The sequence below is a fragment of the Lissotriton helveticus genome, chromosome 10 (assembly GCF_964261635.1).
Source record: "Lissotriton helveticus chromosome 10, aLisHel1.1, whole genome shotgun sequence".
In the NCBI taxonomy this organism is placed as follows: Eukaryota; Metazoa; Chordata; class Amphibia; order Caudata; family Salamandridae; genus Lissotriton; species Lissotriton helveticus.
The window spans coordinates 896,086,376-896,110,197 of record NC_136071.1 but is presented as its reverse complement, the minus strand read 5'-3'; the positions used below and the strand labels follow the sequence as shown (position 1 = coordinate 896,110,197).

At 42.5% G+C, this 23,822-nt stretch overlaps 1 protein-coding gene across 1 annotated transcript in view; it reads left to right on the top strand.

Moving 5' to 3' along the window:
* The window catches only part of LANCL2 (LanC like glutathione S-transferase 2), a 282,523-nt gene extending 259,623 nt beyond the window's left edge, over window positions 1–22,900 (top strand). Inside the window, exons 8-9 of the mRNA XM_078663538.1 lie at window positions 13,860–13,932; window positions 22,242–22,900. Coding sequence (XP_078519664.1) covers window positions 13,860–13,932; window positions 22,242–22,318 — 150 coding nt within the window. The 3' untranslated portion in view covers window positions 22,319–22,900. The remainder of the gene's footprint in view (window positions 1–13,859; window positions 13,933–22,241) is intronic.
* Window positions 22,901–23,822: the final 922 nt, after the last annotated feature.

Here is a 23,822-nt window from a genome sequence, read left to right as displayed (position 1 = left end):
TTAATGCCATCAAAGAGGCTCCTGTTCCTAGTAATAAGGATGAGCTAAGGTCCTTTTTAGGTCTTGTTCAATATTGCTCAAAGTTCATTCCTCATTTCGCCTCTAAATGTTTTAATATGTGACAGTTGTTAAAAAATAGAGTTAAATTCGAATGGTCACATACATGTCAGGAAGAATTTGTATTCCTTACTTCAACTATCGATAAAGTTAATGCCCTAGATTGTTTTGACCCAAATTTGGACAGTTACATTACTAAGGACACCAGTGGAACAGGACTGTTTTATCCCAAAAGGATACCAATGGTAAAGAATTCATTATTTCATTTGCATCAAGAACCTTAACACCTACTGAAACTAGGTACCCTGCAATAGAAAGAGAGGCCTTAGCCTGTGCGTGGGCCCTCAATCACTTCAGAACTTTTGTATGGGGGAAACCTATTACCATATTCTGTGATCATAAACCTCTTGTTCAACTTTTGACAACTGAAGGTACAGTATGTGCATCTGCCAGGATTGCAAGATTATCCATGAGAATTCAAGACTTTATTCACAAAGTAGTGTATTTACCTGGCAAAGACAACTTATTGGCCGATTGTATTATTATTATTTTTATCTAGATTGCAGCTCAAATGAGAAGATTGTGAGGATGATGTTTATGATAATTTTCAAGTATCATTTGTACATGAGGAAGGTGGTTGCGCTGTAAGTAAGGAAGAATGTATGTTGGAATGTGGTAAGGATGAGGTACTGAGGTACTGAAACAGGTGATTGAATGCATTCACAATAAGTGGTCTTTTAATTCCAAATGTAATGAGAAATTGAGACCTTTTTGGGAAGTCATGTCTCAAATGAGTATTGAAAATGATACAGTTGTTAGAGGTGAGAGAATTGTACCACCTACTGGTTTGCATAAAATAATCATCCAGTTATGTCATGATGGTCATTTTAGAATTGTACGAACAAAAAATGTTGTAAGAGATTTGTTTTGGTTTCCTGGAGTTGATATGGATGTGGAGAGGTATGTGAGAAATTGCGTTAATTGCTCTACAGCAGACAAAACTTTGCATACCTTATGTCCTCCTATGTTGGAGTATGTACCACCTCAATGTCCTTGGAACTCTATAGCTTTTGACTTATTTGGACCTGTGGGAAATGAACCAAAGTATGTTATTGTTTTACTTGATCTTTTTTCAAAATGGCCAGTTGTTGAGGTAGTAGATGCAATCAACACCTCTGTGATTTTAGCATTTTTGGATAAACATTTGCATCTGAAGGGTTACCAATGACCATTCTAAGTGATAACGGTGTTCAGTTTTTATCTAATGATGCTATGAATTATTTTGAGAAGGTTGTTTTTTCTAAATAAAGCTACTTCATTATACAATCCTAGCGGGAATTGCGCTGTAGAAAGGTTTAATCGTGTGATTAAAGGTGTTAGTCGGCGTGTAATGCTAGACTTGATTGGGAGATTCAATTATTCAAAGCTGTGTGGGCATACAGAGTGACTAGAAATTAGTGCACTGGTTTCTCGCCTTTTGTAATGATGAGGGGACGTAAATCGAGATCTAAGTACAATCCTATTTGACTTTATGATTCTACATTGTGCCATTGGTCTCCTTCCTTGGTTCATAACAGATGGTGGAACATCATGCCAAGGTTAAAGCATACTGTGATAGTAAACGTGGAGCCAAACCTGCCATTGTTGATATTGGTGATTGGGTTCGTATAAAAAAAACTAGTAAAGTAAAAAAGGGTGAAAGTCAATTTTTTGAGCCATAGGAAGTGGTGGAAGTGCTCAATAATGCCGTAAGAGTCAGGAGTGGAAAAGTGTGGAACATGCATAGTGTTGCTTTAACTTCCAAGTTATTTGGAAGTGATGTTGCACAGTCCAATATTCCTGGTAATTTTCATTGGTTGGATGAGGATCCTGGTTGTGGTAGTGTAGGTATGGATGGAGTTATTGAGAATACTCCTTGTGAAGAAGTGGTGGAGAGTTCTGTGAATGCGGAAGGTGAAACTTCTCAGTCAAATATAGATGTGGGTCAGTATAAGACCAATCCTACTACATCTGAGGATACTATTCATGATGAGCATAAATTAGAAAGAACTAGAAGACCTCCAAAATGGTTAGAGGATTATGTCCTTGATGGAGTCAAGGCTCGGATACCTAAATAGCCATGCCATGAAATGTAAATTATTCATGAAACTTTATAGTCATGTAATGAATGTTGTTCATTCCTTATTTTATTCTTGTTATTATGTTCTTTATTTTGTTGTTATTATAAGAATGGGGATGTGTTGTGTTGTGTTGCTACTTGAAGTATTGCCTAGCAACTGGGGGGAGTTCTATGTTAGAATTGTTATGGTTGTAATAGGAATCTACACACTTGAGGAAGCCTGTGCAGAGAAGCTGGAAGTACTACTACGAGCTCCAGACAATAAACTAGTACATACACTTCTTGCCTATGTGTATTTGTACCTAACAAGTCCTTTTAGCCATCTTACAAGGCACTACTGTAAAATGGCAAGGTTGCTATTGCTTCCTTGGTACCAAAACATGCCAAAGACCAATGTGTCCATCCAAAGTTTCTAACTTGATTGCTTATAAATTGGGCATTTACAGTGCTTAGAAACTGTGCCGTCAGGAAAACCATAAATATAAGTTGTTGTTTTTATTACAAAAACTGTAAAATATGTGACTGTGGGAAATGCAATTTATTATATATTTCTACCCCATCAAAGGAACCACAGGATTAACACAGGATTAACTGACCCTGAAACTGACAGACTAGTGTTGTGTCTCGCTACACCACGCTGCTATCCTTACTTACCTCCGATTGCCTCTACTGATTTTAAAATTTGGGGAAACATTCAAAGTTTTGAAAAAAATATTGTTGTGATTACATGTGTGGGAATTTTATTTTGGTTGTGTTCACGGGAGCAAGAGGGGGAATCGAACCCTGATCTATAGGGCAGTTTCCGACTGCCACTTCCATCTTTGCCAGACGGTGCGGTCTAGTTTTTTTCACGCCGCCCTCTCGCTGCCCTACTTAACTGGGACGCTGCACGAGCGCGGTAGACCCCGAATCTTACTGTTTAAAGCCTTATCCGGAAGCAGCCAATCTCGTCGTGAGAGGGTGAAGCTGTGGGTGGGGACTCGGATTAAAATGCAATACGTCACGTGGGAGCGCATTGGACGCGCGTCGAAGGCGCACAGAAGGCGAGCCCGTCTGCGCCCGTCCGCACCCAGACTTGCCCAGGGTCCAGTTATAATGCCCTTGTCCCCACCTACTCCGCGGAAATGCTTAAAGGTATGCACTCTATTTGTCTGTACCCTACTAGTGATACACTGTCTCTCTTGTCTGAATATGAAATTTTTATAAAAAGGACTTCCTTTCCTGAAATATCGACCTGCACAGTTCATGAGTGTATTCCACAGAACCAGGACATGTCAGGAACTAGGCCCCTAGCGGTCTACTATTTGAATACCCGTTCCTTTGTTAAGCATCGGCTAGACATTCTCTGTCTGCTGCTCTCGGATAAACCCAGCATTTTTTTGCTGCCTGAGGCATGGCTCACTGATGACTCAGGCCCTGATATGTTGGGGGCCATTCCTAACAATTACTATATCATCCATGTAGACCGTCCATCTGATAAATTAGGGGGGGGTGTGGCAGCAATCATTCATAGTGATTATAGGTTCTGCTCCCTGCCCAGCCTTTCTCTCAAAGACACTGAGAATATGGTAATAAAACTTCAATCCCTCCATGATTCCTTTGTCTGTGTACTTCTTTATAGGCCTCCCAACAAGACCCCCTCATTTCCCTTGGAACTTAGCGATCAGATGGCAAAACTTGCCACTGATCATGCTAAGGTTTTACTTGTGGGAGGCTTTAACTATTGGTACAAACATCCTTATGAGGGGCCACATTCGGCTGAAATGACTGATCTTCTCATGAACCTTAATTTTACTCAACAGGTTCTGTCCCCTACCCACCAGAAAGGGCATATTTTGGATCAAATTTGGACTAATGGTATGGTTATTTCCACTCCAATTATCGTACCCTGCACCTGGTCTGATCATCACTTACTGAAATTTACTTTAAGGTTCCCGTCCATGGAGAAACCTAGCACTACCAAAGGCGGTTCTGCTAGAAAATGGAATACTGTGAATAAAGAAGATTTTCTCTGTACTTTAGCCGACACTATTCCATGTGGTGGGACGAATATGGAGACTATAGAAACAAATATATCTAAGTGGCTACTGAATGCTAGTGATAAATATACCCCCCTTACCAGACTAAAATCAGCCCGTCGTACTTACGCATTGAGATGGTTCTCTATTGAACTTAAAAACCAGAAACTTTTGCTCCGTAAATTGGAAAGACCATGGCGATTGAAGTACTGCCCGGATAAAAAACTTATATATACTGCGGCTAGGAAAGAATATAAGAAAAACATCCTCACAGCCAAAGCTGGTCACTTTTCTACACGCATCATTAATTCTAACAATAACTCCAAAGAAATATTTAATATTGTCAATGAACTCTCTAATCCTGAGAGAATTTTATTGAAGGCTCTACCATCTCAGGCATTGTGTAATTCCCTCAATGATTACTTCATTGACAAAATCACTGCTCTTAAAAACAATATTCCCAAGCATCCACGTATTTCTAGTCCCTCTGCTCGGCTTAAAAATAACAATACTCTAAGCTACTTCCCTAGTATTGATACTGAAACCTTCCACAAACTATTAGTGAAGGTTAAATCAGGCGCTCCTTCAGACTGTTGCCCGCCCCACATACTCAAAGACTGTCTCACAGCCCTCCCTGGTCCTGTACTTGCTCTTTTGAATGAATCCCTCTCTTCGGGTCAAGTTCCTTCGGCCTTTAAAAAGGCCATAGTTGTACCTTTATTAAAGAAACTTGAAGCTGACCCCACGCTTTTATCCAACTATCGTCCGATTTCTCTGCTTTCATTTTTTGCAAAGATACTGGAGACCCATGTAGCTAATAGCCTCTCCGATTTTCTAGAGGAATCTAAATATCTTGACCCTCACCAGGCAGGGTTCCGGCCGGCCCATTCCACAGAAACTGTCATCGTGGCAGTATTGGATACTCTCTGAGACCATGCTGATAAGGGCTCTCCTCAGGCATTAGTGCTCTTAGATCTATCTGCCGATTTCGACACAGTCGACCATGCCACCCTGGTCGACCGTGTCGAACTTGGGGGCATTCAGGGTACTGCCGCTTGTTGGCTTTCCTCTTTTTTGGATGATAGGTCTCAGGCGGTCCGCCAAGGGCCCTTCCTGGCTCCCCCTCACAAAATCACATGTGGAGTCCCACATGGTTCAGCACTGTCCCCACATATATTTAATATCTACATTTGCCCTCTGATACAATCCCTGAAGGAAAGAAACGTGACAGTTTTCAATTATGCAGATGACTTACAGCTGGTCTTTAAGATAGATGGCTCTGATAGCTCTGTTGTGGACTTTCAGGCTACAATGTTATACATACAACAGTGGATGGACCATAAGCACCTTAAACTGAACCCGGGCAAGACAGAGCTTGTTCTGACCGGGGACAGCCATAAGTTCTGGGGCCCACACTATTGGCCTGTAGAGCTGGGTCCACCACCTCCCCCTTCCAGCTCGACCAAAACATTGGGAGTCTCCCTTAACCCCTTCCGCGCTGATGACGAGCTCAGCTCGTCATGAGTGACGACGCTCGTACGCTCATGACGAGCTGAGCACGTCATGTAACGCGTTTTTAAAAAAAACGCAGCACGCAGCGGGAAAACCGCTAGCGCGCATGCGGTTAATAATGAACTCACATTGAAGTCCCAGGTAGGCACAGTGATCTCGAAGTGTTTCTTCCAGATGCGTAAGATTAGGAAGATATATCGCTACTTCACCCATGATGCTTTGATCCGGATTATAATTACCACCGTTATATCTCATCTGGACTATGCTAACTCTGTGTACCTGGGAATGCCACTCTATCTGTTTAAACTGCTGCAGCTGGTTCAAAACCAGGCAGCTCGACTGGTCTCTCGGCAACCAAGATGGCAACCAGTTACACCCGTGCTTAGAAAACTACATTGGCTGCCCATTTCCCAGCGCTGTGCTTTTAAAACAGGCTGCCTTGTGTTCAAAGCCTTGCATGGCAAAAGTCCTGCATTTATCAACAGCCTGATAACTAGATATGCCCCAACTCGAAGCCTCCGCTCTGCTCATCTTTCATTGCTTACTATTCCAACTTTTAAGCTAGTACGTCAAGGGGACTGCAGATTTGTGGTCCTTGCTCCCAAACTTTGGAACTCCTTCCCCCTGGAAATCCGGTCTAGTACTGATATTATGCAATTTAGGAAACTTAAGACCTGGCTGTTTCTGCAAGCATACAATGTGGTATAGTGGTGAGCATTGCTGTCTTTTTAGTTCACCTTTGTAGCATTCCATGTTTCGGTCAGCGCCATGAAGCCACCCGGTGTAAGTGCGCTCTAGAAATACTCATTAACATTAACATAACATTAACATTAACATAGAACTTAGCGACCTAAAAATGCTGCCACTACAGAGATGTGCAGTAATATTAGAAAAACAGTTTAACTCGCACCAGTTTCCATCCTGCTACTGTTAGTCCAGCTTTTAGATTTGGATTTCAAGAATCAGAATGCAAAGAAGGTGCACCAAAAAGTGAGGACTGGCTAAGCAGCCCCCTTTTGTCAAGAGTGAACATAATATTTCCTATTTAATGTTAACGATGGCAGACTAATGTTGACTGTGGGCAAACATGTTACATATTAAACATTTATATTATTTCCTTACTATGCAATGGTTCCCTTTACCGTGGGGACTATGGACAGATTCTGCCCAATGGTTGGCTGAATTTGGATCTAAACTTGCTTTGTACATTCGTCATCGAGAAGCACAAATACATGACCGCAGTAAGGCAGATATCTATTTCTGCATTTATTTACTGCAAACGCTTTATTGTTTGTGCACCTTCACCTAGTGGTGCACCTCTTTTCTATTCTTCTGTCTCTGCAATAAATAGTTACATAAAATACTAATGCCACATTTTGGGCAATACAAATGACACTTTAAAATAAAAATGACAGTAAATACAATCTTCAATGTGATCTGATGACTAAAAAAGATATGTAACTGAGAGAATATAGGACCAACCAAGTCATTGTATTTTTTACGTTGACTGCCACATAACTGGATATTGCTACAAGCCAGTAAAGAGTACAGTATTACATAGAAAGACAGTAGTCTTTATAAACAAAGAACGCAGGGTCTCTCTAACGTTTATATTGCTCTCTGCAAGCAGATTAAACCTCAAAGAAAGGAGAGTGGTAAGTTCTGATTGGTCTCCGGCTTCTGCTCTCATCCCTCCTTACTGAAGAGGTCTCCATTGAAGTAGGCTGAATCTACACATATGCCCCTCCGGCTCCTCTGTTACACTCTATAGGGTGTGGCAGGGCTGGTGCTACTTTCTGTTAAGGAACCTATGGTCAATCATCTACACCATGTTCCCTCCTCCTCCTGTGGGCCCCCACACCCTTTAAAAGGCTTTCCTACTCAGACGAATCTATTGCAGAGGTCTGTTCCATGGAGTTCACCTTGGAGAAAAAACTGCTGGTAAAACCTTATCTATCAAGCTCTAACCCTGAAGGCTCTCTGTTCAGTACCTGACAGTTCCATTGATCCTTGCCCAGTGGATAGAACTGTTGCTTGACCCAGCCCCTTATCCCACTATCTCCTGCGTGTTAATAACTCCGTCCGCCCTTGTCCTGAGATCATCAATCTCTTGCCCTATTGTGCATGGAGGCTGTCTGTCAGCAGATGGACATCGGCAGGCAAGGAAGTGGGGGAGTGATAAAAAGATCACTGGTTTCCTAGCCAGAGGGTAGCATAGCAGGGACTGTGCCTGATAGCTCCCTTTGTGTATAGGGTAACTATGGGGAAAATGTGAGGGTCAGCAGCCGAATACAACCCTTTGATGCCATAGTGACTTTGACAGTGAAAGTTGTCTTTCAAGTGTGAATTGTGTGGATAGTGTACTCCATAGGAAAAGCATTTCTGTACATTTCATTTTGAAGGCAACAATTGCTAGTTGTCTCTGTAACAACCTCATTGCCTTCCCTAAACACCATTGCTTGGAGTTTTGAGATGCTTCAGTGAAACCTGCATTAAGCATGTAAGAAGTCTCTTCCTCTTCATTATATTCTCATTGCACCATGAGGTAGAATTATAAGTTGGTACCATGACATGTAGACTTGCACCCCTTGATACTTGCAGTAAGGAGGTGTGGGTGCGTGTCTGTCTGTCTGTGTGTGAGTCCCCTAAAAAACTTCCACTTTATATCATGGGTCTCTTAAATACTTTGTCATGAAAGCATGTGCCCAGCTGCATGACGTCTAGTCTTAAATCAGTTTGTCAGTGAGCTAGCAGACTGCTGTTAGCGTTTCGTAGTACATCTACCTAAAATACATATTTAGATTCTTGGTCCTTGTACTTGGGTGTACCTTACAGGTTTAAATTTATTTTCACATAGACATGCATGTAAAAGGAAGCATACTTTAAGAACATAGCTTCAGAGTTATGGTTGATAAATAATGCTACTACAAATAAGAACACCAGTTTATGGTCACAGAACTTCCATAAACAGCAAGGATGGACAGTCTCAATGGTTCCTGATAAGACGGATATGAACAATTACTTCAGTGAGCCCCTGCTTTCAAGTGTTCGGCCAGCAGATTCAACAACCAGGGGCACAGCATTTGTGCTTAGTGGCACTAGCACCACCTGCAGCAGTGTGTTCATTGCGGATACTGCATCTATTGTTCGAGCCATGTACTTTGGCATTCAGTGCACTGATCTCTGGTGTCCGGAGTACCTTTGTCTTTGTAAGTTTTGTTAATGAACGGCAGCGTTCACGACCATTGTACGATTGCCTTAGCTCCATCAATCATGAACATTGGAATGTGCACATGTGGAGAGGCGATGCAATAGGACTGAGACTAGAACTGCTCTTCACGGATCAAGTGGTTGGCCGCCTGTTTGTCTGCTTTAGGGACTCAAGAAGCAGATGGGCTCCCGACTCCAAGAAATCCTAGCTAACCACAGAAGACTAGACTACAGGAGACCTGGCTGGAGAGAGACCAGGTACGTAGGAGCCTTCTCTGAGGAGCTATGGGCTGTAGGATTGACCAAGAGGGATTTTTTTCTACCTCCAGAGGACTGGGACAGGGTGCAGAGGTTACACCATAAGCATGCAAAAGAAACAGGTTTGTTCTGTTCAGAGCTTTTTGCCATGCTGACAACTGTTTCAGCAGTACCTTGCAGTGAAGGTATTTGCCTTGTGGAGCAATGCTCGGCTACAGCTTTCAGCCTTATTTTACTCTAGGTATTCAACTTCCACAAAAGTGGCTATGTCCGAAAATCAAACCTTAATCCAGGGCAAAGCACCATATCTATCCAATCTGTGAAGTGAACTCTGTGGCTATGAAATCTTGGTTTGGCCATCTCTGAGCTTTAGGTACCAAAATCCAACTTCTAGGTATTTTTGATGGCCACAGCCTTGGACCTTAAACTGCCCGAAAAGTTTGACTTCAATTTCTTAGACTAAGCAAGAAGGTAATAACTAATCTGACCTCCGCTCCAGTGTGGTTGGCCTGAAATCACGCCTAGACCACGGTCAAACGCAAGCGGGGATTTCTGATAGCTGCTTTTTGCTAAAACTTCAAAAAGTCTACCTGTGGTTCTCCTTTACCTATTTTAATGATCTTGGTTTATTTTTGCTTATTAAATTGTTATCTGTGCTTTAAATTAGTGTGAAAATGTTATTGTATTGTGCTTTTTAATTTGAAATTGTTGTTACTGCTTGCACTTAACATGCACTTCTCTGGGGATTGCCTGCGGCATGTGCCTTAGCTACCAGGGTTTTAGAAGGGAGTCTTGCAGAGCCGGACTTTGACCTAACCGGAATAGACTTATTAACTTGGTGGTGAACCCTGTCTCCCAAATCAATAACCCAATACCTGACAGTTTGCAATTGTACACATTTGTCATTCAACTGGGATAGGACCTGCGTATCATCAGTATGCTAATAATAGCTTAAGTCATAGGATGATGTGCACAGGTGGCTTAACATAAACATCCAGCATGGTGTCTAAATCGCGAAACAGAAAAAGCAGGACTGCTGGGGGAAGTGTTAGGTATTTATACAAGACAACAGAGAAGTGCTAAAATGTTTGTGTTTGTTACATTTAAAAATGTAGAGTTTCCTAGACATATTTACCATCATTCTATTTGGACTGTGACAAAGAAGTATAGCACAAAGCAGGTATAACTTCTCTTTTTTTGCAAAAATGAATTAATTGTTTGATAAATTGTCTACAAAGCCACCTGCACATAAACATCCCTTCACTGGCCAATTTGCTTCCCTACTCATTATATAAAGGAGAAAAATTCTAAAATGTATAATTAACCTTAAATATCAATCAATCAATCAATCAGAGCATTTGTATAGCGCACTACTCACCCGGAGGGTCTCAAGGCGCTGGGGGGGGGGGGTCCGCTACTGCTCGAACAGCCAGGTCTTGAGCTGCTTCCTGAAGGCGAGGTGGTCCTGGGTCAGGCGGAGGTGGGTCGGAAGGGAGTTCCAAGTCTTGGCGGCCAGGTAGGAGAAGGACTTTCCTCCTGTGGTGGCTCTTCGGATGCGGGGGACGGCGGCGAGGGCGTGGCTGGTTGATCGAAGCTGGCGCGTGGGAGCGTAGAAGTTGAGGCGGCTGTTGAGGTATCCTGGTCCTTGGTTGTGTAGGGCTTTGTGTGCGTGGGTGAGGAGCCGGAAGGTGATTCTCTTGTTGACCGGGAGCCAGTGCAGGTCTCTCAGGTGTCCGGAGATGTGGCTGCGGCGGGGGATGTCCAGGATGAGTCGTGCTGAGGTGTTCTGGATCCGCTGGAGTCTCTTCTGGAGTTTGGCGGTGGTTCCGGCGTAGAGGGAGTTGCCGTAGTCCAGACGGCTGGTGACGAGGGCCTGGGTGACCGTCTTCCTGGTCTCGGTGGGGATCCATCGGAAGATTTTGCGTAGCATTCTCAGGATGTGGAAGCACGACGAGGAGACGGCGTTGACTTGTCTGGTCATGGAGAGGGAGGAGTCCAGGATTAAGCCAAGGTTGCGTGCGTGGTCAGTTGGTTTGGGTGCGCTGCCCAGGGCGGGGGGCCACCAGGAGTCGTCCCAGGCGGAAGGTGAGGATCCCAGGATGAGGACTTCCGTCTTGTCCGAGTTCAGTTTCAGGCGGCTGTTCGACATCCATTTGGCTACTTCTGTCATCCCTTCGTGCAGGTTGGCTCTGGCGGTGGCGGGGTCGTTAGTGAGGGAGAGGATCAGCTGGGTGTCGTCGGCGTAGGAGATGATGTTCAGGTTGTGCTGGCGTGCGATGGCTGCAAGGGGGCTCATGTAGACGTTGAAGAGAGTTGGGCTGAGCGAGGAGCCTTGAGGAACGCCGCAGATGACTTCGGTGGCCTCGGATCTGAACGGGGGGAGGCGGACTCTCTGTGTCCTTCCGGTGAGGAAGGAGGTGATCCACTCCAGTGCCTTCTCCTGGATTCCGACGTTGCTGAGGCGCTGTACTAGGGTGCGGTGGCAGACAGTGTCGAAGGCCGCGGAGAGGTCCAGGAGGATGAGGGCCGCTGTTTCTCCGTTGTCGAGCAGGGCTCGGATGTCATCTGTGGCTGCGATCAGGGCGGTCTCGGTGCTGTGGTTGGCCCGGAAGCCAGACTGCGAGAGGTCGAGGGAGCCGTTCGTCTCGAGGAAGGCGGCCAGTTGCTTGTTGACGGTCTTCTCGATGACTTTGGCCGGAAACGGGAGCAGCGAGATGGGGCGGTAATTCTTGAGGTCGGTAGGGTCTGCTGATGGTTTCTTGAGTAGAGCGCTGAGTTCGGCGTGCTTCCAGCTCTCCGGGAAGGTGGCGATGTCGAAGGAGGTGTTGATGATGTCCCGCAGGTGGGGTGCGATGACAGCGTCGGCCTTGTTGAAGACGTGGTGAGGGCAGGGGTCTGTCGGAGATCCGGAGTGGATGGAGTTCATCGTGCGGATGGTGTCTTCGGTGCTGATCGGGGTCCAGGCGCGGAGGGTGGTGGTGGGGGGCGGTGGTTCGGTCGTGGCGTGCGTTGGTTGAGTGCTGAAGCTGTTGTGGATGTCCGCGATCTTGTTGTGGAAGTAGGAGGCGAGGGAGTTGCAGAGGTCTTGCGAAGGGGTGATGTCATTGTTTCCGGCGTTGGGGTTGGAGAGCTCTTTCACGATGTTGAAGAGTTCCTTGCTGTTGTGTGCGTTGTTGTCCAGTCGTTCCTTGAATGCGGTTTTCTTGGTGGCGCGGATCAGCTGGTGGTGTTTTCGGGTGGCGAGCTTGAGGGCAGTCATGTTGTCCGGTGTTGGGTCTGTGCGCCAGGTTTTCTCGAGTGCTCTGCAGTTCTTCTTGGAGCTCTTGAGTTCGTCGTTAAACCATGGGGCTTTCTTGCTGCCGGGTCTGCTCGGTGGGGTCTTCAGCGGGGCGAGTTCGTCTGTGCAGTCGCTGATCCATTTCGTGAGGTTGGTGGCTGCTTGACTGGGGTTCGTTGTGCTGGTGGGAGGGTTCTTGCTCAAGGACGTAGTGAGCTGGTCTGCAGTGATCTTGTTCCAGCTTCTGTGGGGAGCCTGTTGCTGGTGATGGTGGAGCGTGGTCCTTCTGAAGCTGAAGTGGACGCAGCTGTGGTCCGTCCATTGGAGTCCCGTGGCGTGGCTGAAGGCGATGTCCTTGCTGGAAGAGAAGATCGGGTCGAGTGTGTGTCCGGCGTAGTGGGTGGGGGTGGTCACCAGCTGCTTGAGTCCCAGGTTTGCGAGGTTGTCCAGCAGGGTGGTGGTGTTGCGGTCGTTGTTGCAATGCAAGCATAATAGTGTGGAGGAAGGCTGTTGGACATGTGCATTTCTTTCCTTGTGTTCTTGAAATAACTGATTCACTAATTCCCTGCCCACAACTTCTAACCCCATTGATGGTAACATTTATTTGTGGGAGTAAGTGCACAATTTAATTCTTGGTGATAAGGATACTCTATTGGAACAGTGACGGAATATCCTTAACAGCGGGGTATCCTTACCACTAAGAATGCGGTTCGCCCGCCAAATTTAATTGCCGGCGGACCTAAGGTTTAATGACGGCAGAGACTACTCCATATCTGCCGTGATTAATCGCCTCTGACAGACATAAGGGTCGGAGAGGGACCTTTCATCTGCCCACTAAATTTAATTGGGCACAATTACAGGTCAGTTTTCATTGCTCATCACCACCAGGAAAACCAGTGCGGTAAGGGGCTGTGAAAACTGCATATTGCTCCAATCGCCATGGGAGAGGACTCCAACGGCAAGGAGAGCATTACATTTTTTTTTCTCAAAAAAACAAATCCTCTTACAGGATTTTCTTTTTTAATAAGAAAAGGAACCTGTTTGGTATAAGGCTCCGTCCTGCTGACGGAGCTCTGCACAAAACAAAAAATAATAATTGAAAGGAACCACCGTGATGGCAGTTCCTGCCAATGCACTATAAATGACCACCAGCCTGGCAGTCATTTATAAATTTGGTCAGCGGTCCCTCCACCAGGGAGACCGAGTCATTTACTCTATCGCCTTAGCGGAAAAAGTGTCCGCCCTTCCAAAATTAAATCAGCCATTCAGCCATCAATGAGAAATTTACGTAATTTGTACTTAACGTTTTCTTAGAGGTTGTCTCAGAAAACTGATTTAATGTAAATACTGATTTAAATGTGTATATCAAGAGTAATATAATATATCAGTTTTGTTTTTCTTTCTTCAGTTTGCAGAGTGGTGTTTAGACTATGGAGCGCATGGTTGTCGAATCCCTGATCGGCCATATTCTCTCTTTGAAGGTAAACTGCCTTACGCTTAACAAATTACTGTTATATTGTAATACATTTTTACTGAAGACTATGCTAAGAACTAAATACTTGCTAGATTCAAGTTGCTCATAATGGCAGTTTAGATTCCATATGCATTCTTGTGAGCTCTCTCTATGATTTATTTTACGGACCAGCGCTCTGAAGACTGATAAAGCTGTTCATAGACCGACTTAAAAATGCGTAAATTATCATTATCTTATGCCCATTAGGTGTGGTCCTGCTGACCACAGCTCTTTTTACCAATTATTGTAACTCATATAGAGACATAATGTAAGGCTTCTGCACATGTACCCATTCATTAGTCATGACTTGCTAAATACCAGAGGCGAAACTCTTCCCTGGGCTGCCCAGGTGGGTGCTCTTGTCTAATAAGTATCACATGGATTCCTTTCCCATTCCATGAAACCATACATCATCATGCACAGAGTATTCTGTACTCATCCTAAACATAGAGGCTACACATTGTCTCCCTACACACCGAATTCAACACTAATAACATACCGCAGTCCACAGCAATTCACTCACCCATTTTGACTTGTGTAAAGCTTTGACCTGACCCTCCCTTTCAGTGTGCAGTGCTCATGCCTGCCTGCTTGTCCATTTGACCTTTTGCCAAGTTCTTGTCTTTAAGCACCATGAAGTTACCTGACCTTATTGTCGGTCTTGTGGTCCTGTTGTCTGTGGTTCTTCAATCTTGCTATCTCACTGGTTCTTTACACTGCTCCCCACCGCTCTTCGTCGTGCTTGGTTTGCTGCAGCTGTCAGAGGTTTCCAATGAGACAACTTAAGGCAGCGGAGTCTGCAGTTTGCAAAGCTGATGGTCTGAGCTCCGTGTTTTGGCTCTCCATTTATCCCCCCTCCTGTAGTGGATGGGTGCATACAGGTGCGCCTCACTATTGAGCCAGTCCCCCTGAGGAGCCGGTGACTCAGGTGTGCGTGAGGGTTTAGTGTCTACATCCGGGCATCGTTCTGAAGCGAGGTGACTGGTAAGGAGAACCTTCTGTTAGGCGTGCAGTAAAACTTCTCAAATATCCATTTTGGAGACTTCAATAATATCAACTGGAGTCAGCTAGAAGAAAGAAGGTGTGACTCTGCTGGAGTGATGTACGGTAGAAGGCCAGTGTCAGCGGCACCAGCCAGCACAATCCGAAGGAGTCAAAGGAATTGGATGACCATCTAGTGTTTATTTTATTTGTTTGAGGTATTTGTGTAGCCCGTGGGGATAGGTAAATATCTGAGCAGAAAAGTAAGCTGATTGTAGGCAATATTCAGAAGGCCCAGCCGTGTTAAACTGTGATAAGCTATGTAGACTTGTGTAACAAGCCTGTCACCCTTGTAAGGGGCATGTGCAGAAGTATAACAGGATGAAGGAGAAGCTGAGAGGAATTTCCTTCCAAAAGTTGTCCACCTGTTGTTCAAGATACGTTTCAGGATAATGCCAATAATACAGTCAAGTCAGTCAAAATTAACTTTATTTGGTTTATCATAACCATAAAGCATGTAAAACACATTTCATTTCATACAAAGGTTAAAAGAGAGACATTTTCCACTCAATTAAAATATTTACAAATACTGTTAAAATTTCTTATCTGGCGCCGGAACTTTAGTCTTTTCCAGCTTTCATAAGTAAGTTTTCTACAATTATCATGAATTTTACCCCCCGGCATATTAAAATGTTTGATGTTGCGCCCATCCAACTTGTCACCGCATGTCTACAAGTGCGAATGTTTAAATCAATGAAGGGTGTTTTTATTCCTTCTTTCTGCTTTTACTGTTTCGCAGACACACAGTAAGTGGCTTAAAGTTTCTATATGGTACCCACATAAACAACATGCCTTTTTTTGATGGTTACTTTTCCAGGAGGGGGCTAAGTCCTTCGAGCAATAATCACCAAATCTATATGCCATGACCTTTCTTTTGAGTGACAGTCGGAAATGGGCTGCTAGATAGGGTTGTGGTTTTAAGCTTATATACGAATTTATTATAACCCAAGCATGGCGGCGTTTTGCTAATCTCCTTTTGTCTTCTACAAAGGATAATGCTTTTGCCCTGTTGTTGCAGACTTTATTGAATGACGCCCTTTCCAACTTGCTTTTCCATACTTCCTCAATCTCCAGTTCTTCCAGGGCAATCCGCACATGGTCACCCCACGTGTTTGGATTTCTTTGATCATGTTGTAGTTTTATTTCTGTCTAGCATAAGTTGTCCAAAGTTCCCAATTCGACTGTTCTAAGTTTCCTGCATAATTTTACCAAGGTTGCTTTCCTTTGAAATTCTTGATTCTGGAGTCCAAATTCCAAACATATCAGTGCCGGCGAGGAACCTTTAAAGAGATTAAATACTGTTTTATAGACCTTGATCTGTAATTTGTTTAAGATGTTAATTTCTTGGCCATGCCATGTTTCCAATCCATAGGACAAGGTTGGGAGCAATTGCGCTGCCATGATTTTTAGGAGGTGCCCATGTGAAGGGCATTCCAATTTCTTGTGCCACTGTTTGTAGGCAAATATTAGTGAATTGGCTTTTGCTGTGATCTCATTTTTCTGGTCTATCCGAGATAGATTTCTTGCCATTTTGATGCCCAAGTATTTATAGACCCCTATTTCCTCTATTTGTGTGTTCTTTGCACACCATTTGTATTTCCCTTGTCTCGGGCCCGCAAGTCTTACCACCTTGGTTTTTGATTTGTTCAATTCCAGTCCTTGGATATCCAGGTAGTCTATGCCAATAATACAGTTTTATCCTCTTCCTCCTCCTGTCCAATTGTTTATGTGCCTCCCATGCCTCTAGATCTATCCATGCGCAATTTACAGCCCAGGCTATCTTCTTCATTACTCACAATGTAGACAAGGCAATCTTGTCTGTCTAGTCGCTCCTTGTTAGGAGGGTACAAAGAGATACCGATTGCACTGAATGGATGGAGTCATACATATTAAACAGGGAATGGAGGGCTCATCGATGAACAGAAGGGGGGGGCTTGAGGGTCTCAAGGGTCCTTAAGGGCAAGGCAGTCGCATTAGGACCAAGTGCAAAGACAAGGACTAGGACAAAGTCTGGGTCAGGAAACAACCTCATTACTCAATTTGGAAAATAGTATCAATGCTGAACGTTTTGTTCCTTTTGAAAGAAACATTCCATGGTATTATGGAATCAATTGTTCTGAATAACGATACACTAAAGACACACACCTGTTTGCTTAGATCAATAGACCAGGAACTAAAAGCAATAATCGTTGTATGCCCGCCATTGGAAGGCCAATTACAAGTACAGTCATAGGCACTGAGTTAAAGGGTAATTGTTAGACCTGGCATCATTGGTGTGGGTTTCCGCTGTATGTTTGCCTTTGCCTCCTGTATTTTTACAGTGTGATGGATTTCGTTTTGCTGGTCTAGATGCTTTGGGCACTTTGCCACTGCTGTTTAGTGCCAAATTGCAAGTACTCCCTTTGTAAATTGTTTTTATTGATCGGTGATTCCATGATTGGCATATTTGATTTACTAGTCAGTCGCTAGTACCGTGCATTGTGTGTGCCCAGGGCCTGTAAATCAAATGCTGCTTGTAGGCTTGAAGCACTGATTGTGCCACTTACACAAGCAGCCTGGCAACACAGGCTTAGGCCTGCCATTGCTGTGCCTGTGCACAGTCTAGTACTGGCATGTCGACCTGGTAAGTGCACTCACTTGCCAGACCTAACCTTCCCTTTTCTTACAAGCGAGTCACCCCTAAGGTAGGCCCAAGGTACCCCTGTGGGCAGAGTGCTGTGTATGTGAAAGGTAGGATCTGCCCTGATGTGTGTTGCATATCCTGATATACTGCCAATTTTGTTTTTCACTATTGTAAGGCTTTCTGTGCCATAGGATAGAATGGGGTGTTTACTCATAACATCTTATGAGTATTACTGCCCATGGGAATAAGATTGGAAAATAAAGTGTGATATGCCTGAACTCAGAAGAGGCATCTTTTAGTGAGGGTGATTTTTACATTCTGGGTTTGAAAATACCACTATTAGAAAGTAGGTATTTTCTTGCCTAACCATCCAGTGTGCATCTACTAGGTTGTGTATTGACTATCTGGCTTTGGAGTGACAGGGGCTGGGGATGTGCATTCTGTTCAGACAGCCACTTGGTAGCCATCAGGTGGACTCATGATGCTAGTTGCAACAAAGGCTGCACAAAGTGTAGAACAGCGAAAAACAGTCCTTGTATAACTCCAAGAGGGCACAGTTAGATTACATAGGAATATAGCCCCACTCTACACTCTTATTATGCTGAATGTTTACGTGGGGCTGGGGGATAATCAATACAACATGAACCAATTGTTTTTGTTTGATGTCGATATAACTGCAATTTGTACTCTGTTTTCTAATATGCCAGAACTTTTCATTGAGAATTTTAATATGGGGCTCAACCCATCCAGTGAGGACATTGCACTGGCTCAAACGTTGGCTGTGTTCCATAACTCCCATGCTCTTTTTCCAAAATGTGTATCAACTTGTCTCTTGCAACAAATGCAAAAATGTCTGTCTGACGGTAGTCTTATCTGCTTAAATGGTTGCTTTTCTTTACTCCCCAGCATCTCAAATATTTTCCCATGGTCATCAAAGCGAGTCCATAGATTTTATTTTTACCCATCCATGGTATTTCAATCTTGTCCAAAGATTTCATATTGTAAAGATCATGGTAAGTGATCACTGGCTTCTTAAGAGCAGGACTAAACATAACATTTTGTAAGCAAAGGCAAGTGTTATCACTATTCCTCACCTATCCAAGGAGGTTAACAACCAGGATTGATGAGCAGCAACTTGCACTATCATCTTAGACTCAACGGGAAATTTATCCGGAGTCTTGGGTAATGGTTGAGGACGAAATCCTGTATAAGTACACAGAGTTAATTATAAGGGTAGTAAACTGTTTGAAAACGGAGTTAAAGCAGAGCCCTGTTAGGTTGAGGTCGAGCAAAGCGGTTTTACGAAGAAGCAGGATATATTCACAGCCACTGCTTTAGCCTAAAAAAAAGCTGAGGAAACTGAGACGTCATAAGGGAAATAGGAATGTAAGGAAGTTCAAATTCTCCCATGCAATAAACGCAGACTACACTCCAGGGACTAAAAGAATTAAGGTATCTTATTATAGGTCTAAGTAGGAGAAAATGTTAAGAGTGCTTGATCCAAAGGACATGTGTGAGTTCTGGGGATTAGTCCTTAAAGGCAGAAGGGCAGATAGGAGTGCTCCATCATTTATGGTTGCAGAAGAATGCTGGGTTACATTTCTGAGTAGACTGTATAAGGGCACCCAGGATGAAAGCAAATAAGATTGAAAAACAATAGTTGAAAAATATATCTGGATTACCTGTATGCTAACTCACTGAAAAAGATAAGGTCATCAGTTTAACATGCACTCCTGGCCCTGATGGTTTGCCTACAATTATAACTAAAAACAACACAGAGTGGTGAACAAGAGTATTCAAGATTGTTTGTTTTTTTAAACACAAAGCTTCCCATGTAGCTGGAAAGGTGCAATCATTAAGCACATACTAAAAGAAAGATAATCCGTCTCATCCACAAAATTAGAAATTGATTAGTTTGATAGATGTTCAAGGGAAAATCTATGCCATAGCATTGCTCCTGTACTTGAAGGATTGGATCAACCCAATAAATCTGATTCCAGTCGAGCAGGTAGGATTTAGAGAGGGCCAGTCAAGGATTGATCATTGTTTTAGCTTCTGGGCTATGGTTCAGAAAGGAATTGAAACTAGAGGAAACTTTTAATTCGTCTTTTTGGCATTTGCTGGGCATTTGATTTAGTAAATCAACCAACCCTGTGGCTTAATTTAGAATGCACGAAGGTAAAGATTTTAAAGGAGATACACAGGGAGGACTGGGGAAGAGTGGTATTAGTTAAAGACGGTTCCCTGTCATCTAAAATCCCAATAGGCAATGGGCTTCGGCATGGGTGCATTTAGCATCAAGGGTTTTTGTCCTTTACCTTGCAGATCTCCCAGTAACTCCACAGAAGGTTTAGTCTTTTTCACCCAAAATGAGGTGGGGCATGTCTCTTATTTATTGTACGCAGATGCTATTGCTCTACTGGACATTACTCAAGTAGGCCTCTAAAGTACACTAACAGTGTTTAGCGATTATTGCAGTGCGAATCAACTTGTAAATAACATGGAAAAAAACTAAAATTATAGCATTTGGGTGAAAAAGTTACCCTTTACATGGTCTATTGGTGCACATGTGGCTGACGAGGTTATATCTTATAAATACCTGCACATGACCTTTGACGGGAAACTATCATAGAAATTACACTTAAACACTTCTAATGAACTTTAAAAGGGACTTTGGGGGTCCATCTTTAAAACCATTGTTTACTGCACACAATGCGATGGTTCCTCCTCAACTGCTGTACGGCGTAGAAGTATTGTGCCTAGTTACAAGTATTGACTTGGAGAAGACAGAAGAATGTTGCTTCAAAAAACTATTAGGACTCCCTAAATGTGCACCGGTCCAAGCTATTAGGATGGAAGCCAATTTAGAATCATGGAATTGTACTATAAACATTGTGTTTATTTCTGACATAAACAGTTAGAGTCCCCACTTTTAAAAGTCGAAAGTTATTGTGTGAACAAAATTATGGCGAGTGAATTTAGGTGGGCAAGGGCTTTCAGGGACCATCTTAGGTGGATTGTAAAGTACCTCAAACTGGAGAACTATGACATTGAGAACTTTTCATTGCAAGTTAGGAAGGAATTAAATGCTTGAGGCCAGACAGAATCAAGGTTAAAAGATTTTGCTTATTTGTTTCTGAAAATATCAACGGTTCACCTGAGACCCACATGGGAGAATTTAACAATCTTTCCATATTTGATGGAGTTACCCAATCCGGCAATGTGTAATACCGTATTAAAATTGCTTTATCCGCTCTATTCCCTTAGATTGGGGAAGGAGGAATCACTTCTCAAATAAAATTGGACTCTGTAGCAGTAGCCTTAGGGTGTGTTGCTCACTTGTTAACATTTTGTGTGTTTATTTACATTTTTTGGACTTTTTGCGTAAGTTATTAAAAGCGGTTTGATTGAAATATGGGAATAAAGTATGAGGAGAAGCTATAAGATTTTTTTGTTGTATTGAATTTTTAGATTCGACATGTGCAGTGGGTAGAGTTTTAATGGCTGCACCCACAGAAAAAAAGAGTTATTTTAATTCTTTTGGATGTATGTCCAATATTTATACTTGCAGATCAATTTTCTCAGTTTTTTTAGGTAATATATCTTTAAAAGGCTAAGGACTAAATAAATTGTTTTTTCTGTCTGTCACAACTATTAACCCAAACACACACCAGCTCTCACTATAAACCCAACTACGGTAATACACATAGGATTAACCCCAAAAGAAAATCCTGCAAATTCTGCATATCTGGGGCTTCTCCGCCATCTCCACTGCCAACTTCAACATTTGACCCTATTCAGAAGGGTGCCTAAACACTCTCCCAAACAACTTTCCATGACTATCTGGCTTTTCCTCTCTCCATGCACTACAGCACCTGATTATGAACCCTATAAATAGATCTTCTAATATGTCAAATTAAAAATGCTCCGGTGTCACCTTCACATATGAGTCTTAGATCAGTATGTCACTATAATGGTGTCAAGACTCACCAAAGTAAATGAATAAAAAAACATACAGGGCACCTTTAGATAGCAGCGGTAGAAAAAAACAGTCCCCCCCCAGCCTGACATATGTGTAAAACGTCCAACCCTGAGCAACACGTAGATTCTTCACACATTCTGTCATTCCACAAAGAGTAATACACACTTATCTTAAACACTAATGCCACACATAATGTATACTGTACACTTGCTGAAAGGCTATATGACGAATAGCCACAGACTTATTGTAAAGTAGCACTGGACAAACTGCAAAATGTTCATTGAGCCTTCTGAAATGTTCTAATGTATAACATTCTGGGTTTTGTTTAATGTTGCTGCCATTTGTGCCTTACACAGTTCATTGTTACTAGGATCGGTGGTGCTGTAGACAAATATGTAAATTATATTTTTTCCATGCTTCTGACATGCTATACAGGGTTAGTATTGTTTTAGTCAATACATCTGCCCAATAAATGAAACTATTTAATGCAAATTGAGTTTAACCCCAAAAAATCTAGTGTTTTTTAATTGCTTTTATTTAATTATTAACTATTAGGGAAAGCATCACTATAAGTAAAACCATTCATCTTAACATACTTTGTGTTTGATTTGATTTTTTATTTGTTACGTAGGCATGGCTGGAACAATTCACTTCTTATCAGACATGTTGGTGCCTGAGTCTTCCCGGTTTCCAGCGTTTGAACTATGACTGTGTATCAAAACGGAAAAGGAGAAACACAATATCCATACACGGGAAAGGATAAAGAATCTTACCGACGCGAAGAGCTCAATGAGACTTATTGGCTCCCTAATTCGCCTATCTTTCAGAAATAATTGATTTTCTCTAATGACCACAAGTTAAAGGAGAATGAAAGAGAGATGCACAATTTGTCAGCTGGATGAGGCCAAGGGGCCTATACACAAATGTTTTAATTTTCATTTAAAGGGGTTTAATTATTTTGTTTCAGTGGTTGTATGTTTCTCCTACTAAGACGTTTTTGGTTAAGAAAATGTTATTTCGTTAAGTCACTATCTTTACATAAAGCATCACCGTATTAATGATATTTTTTTATGCGGAGGGCATTTCATTTTATATAACAAAAGCCTACAGTGAGATCTGGTAAAATTGATTGATAGGTCTGAATGAAACCTATTTTTGCCAACGATATGGTGTAGCCCAAGTGTTCTAGGCAGTGGCCAACACATTTGCATTCTGCTTAGTGTTTCAATTTGATTCCCTTTGTTTTACTGGATTTCTGAATATCACAATAAAATGTCTTACAAAATTAAATATATTTGCTTTGTTGATATGATTTTTGACATTATCATGGCAGATTAAGTTGGGAAGACTGATGATATGCTTGAATAGAATGAAACATTTTATTTTGAATTATGTTATCTAGTAAATTGCAGTTATTTTTTTTGTTGATCTTTCCAGCATCTAACAGGTTTCATTTCCTAAACTCAGTCTGTCACCCCGGAACATAAAAACATTATTCACATCAGTACTTACCTAATCTATGTGGGGAGCTACATCAGAACATTTAAGTCTCCATAAAGTGTATTAGTGCTTTTGCATTTTATATATTTTTTAAGCCAATATCTTTGTTTTGGTTTGTTGATTTTCTGCTCAGGGTATGAAACTCCATTCCTGTTTCGAGATAGCTTTTGGACCAGGCTTCATGGGCATCATATCAGTTTACAGAAGTTTTGATAGAGTACACATTGATACTAAGATGCTATGTTCCAAAAACTCTGTGATAAATAGGGATTACAAACTTCATTGGAATGAAAGGATACAGCAGCATTACAACGAATGGGAACACACTCAACACTACAATCAAGAATATTCGTAATTCAGAATGATCAGGGAATGTTTACACAAGGTAGGAAGCATGAAAATACAATGAACACAATATAAAAGAGGTTTTATGATAGAATAAATGGGCTCATTGGATATTACACAAGGCATTTTCGAATAAAGGTGGGTACCCTTTTTTTCCTTATAAAATTCTTTTAATTAGGACTTTTTAAGAGTTTGGTGTTAAAAATTTTGAGAGTAAGAGCATTCTAAATAAACATGATAGGGAGTTCCAACGTTTTCAGGCAGCTTCTGAGAAAGTTTGCTCCTCTTGCTTCTGGAAGTATGAGTACCTTCAGAGATCGTTATTTTTCTTGCCAAGAAATTGATTTGGCATGTTTAAGTGTACTGG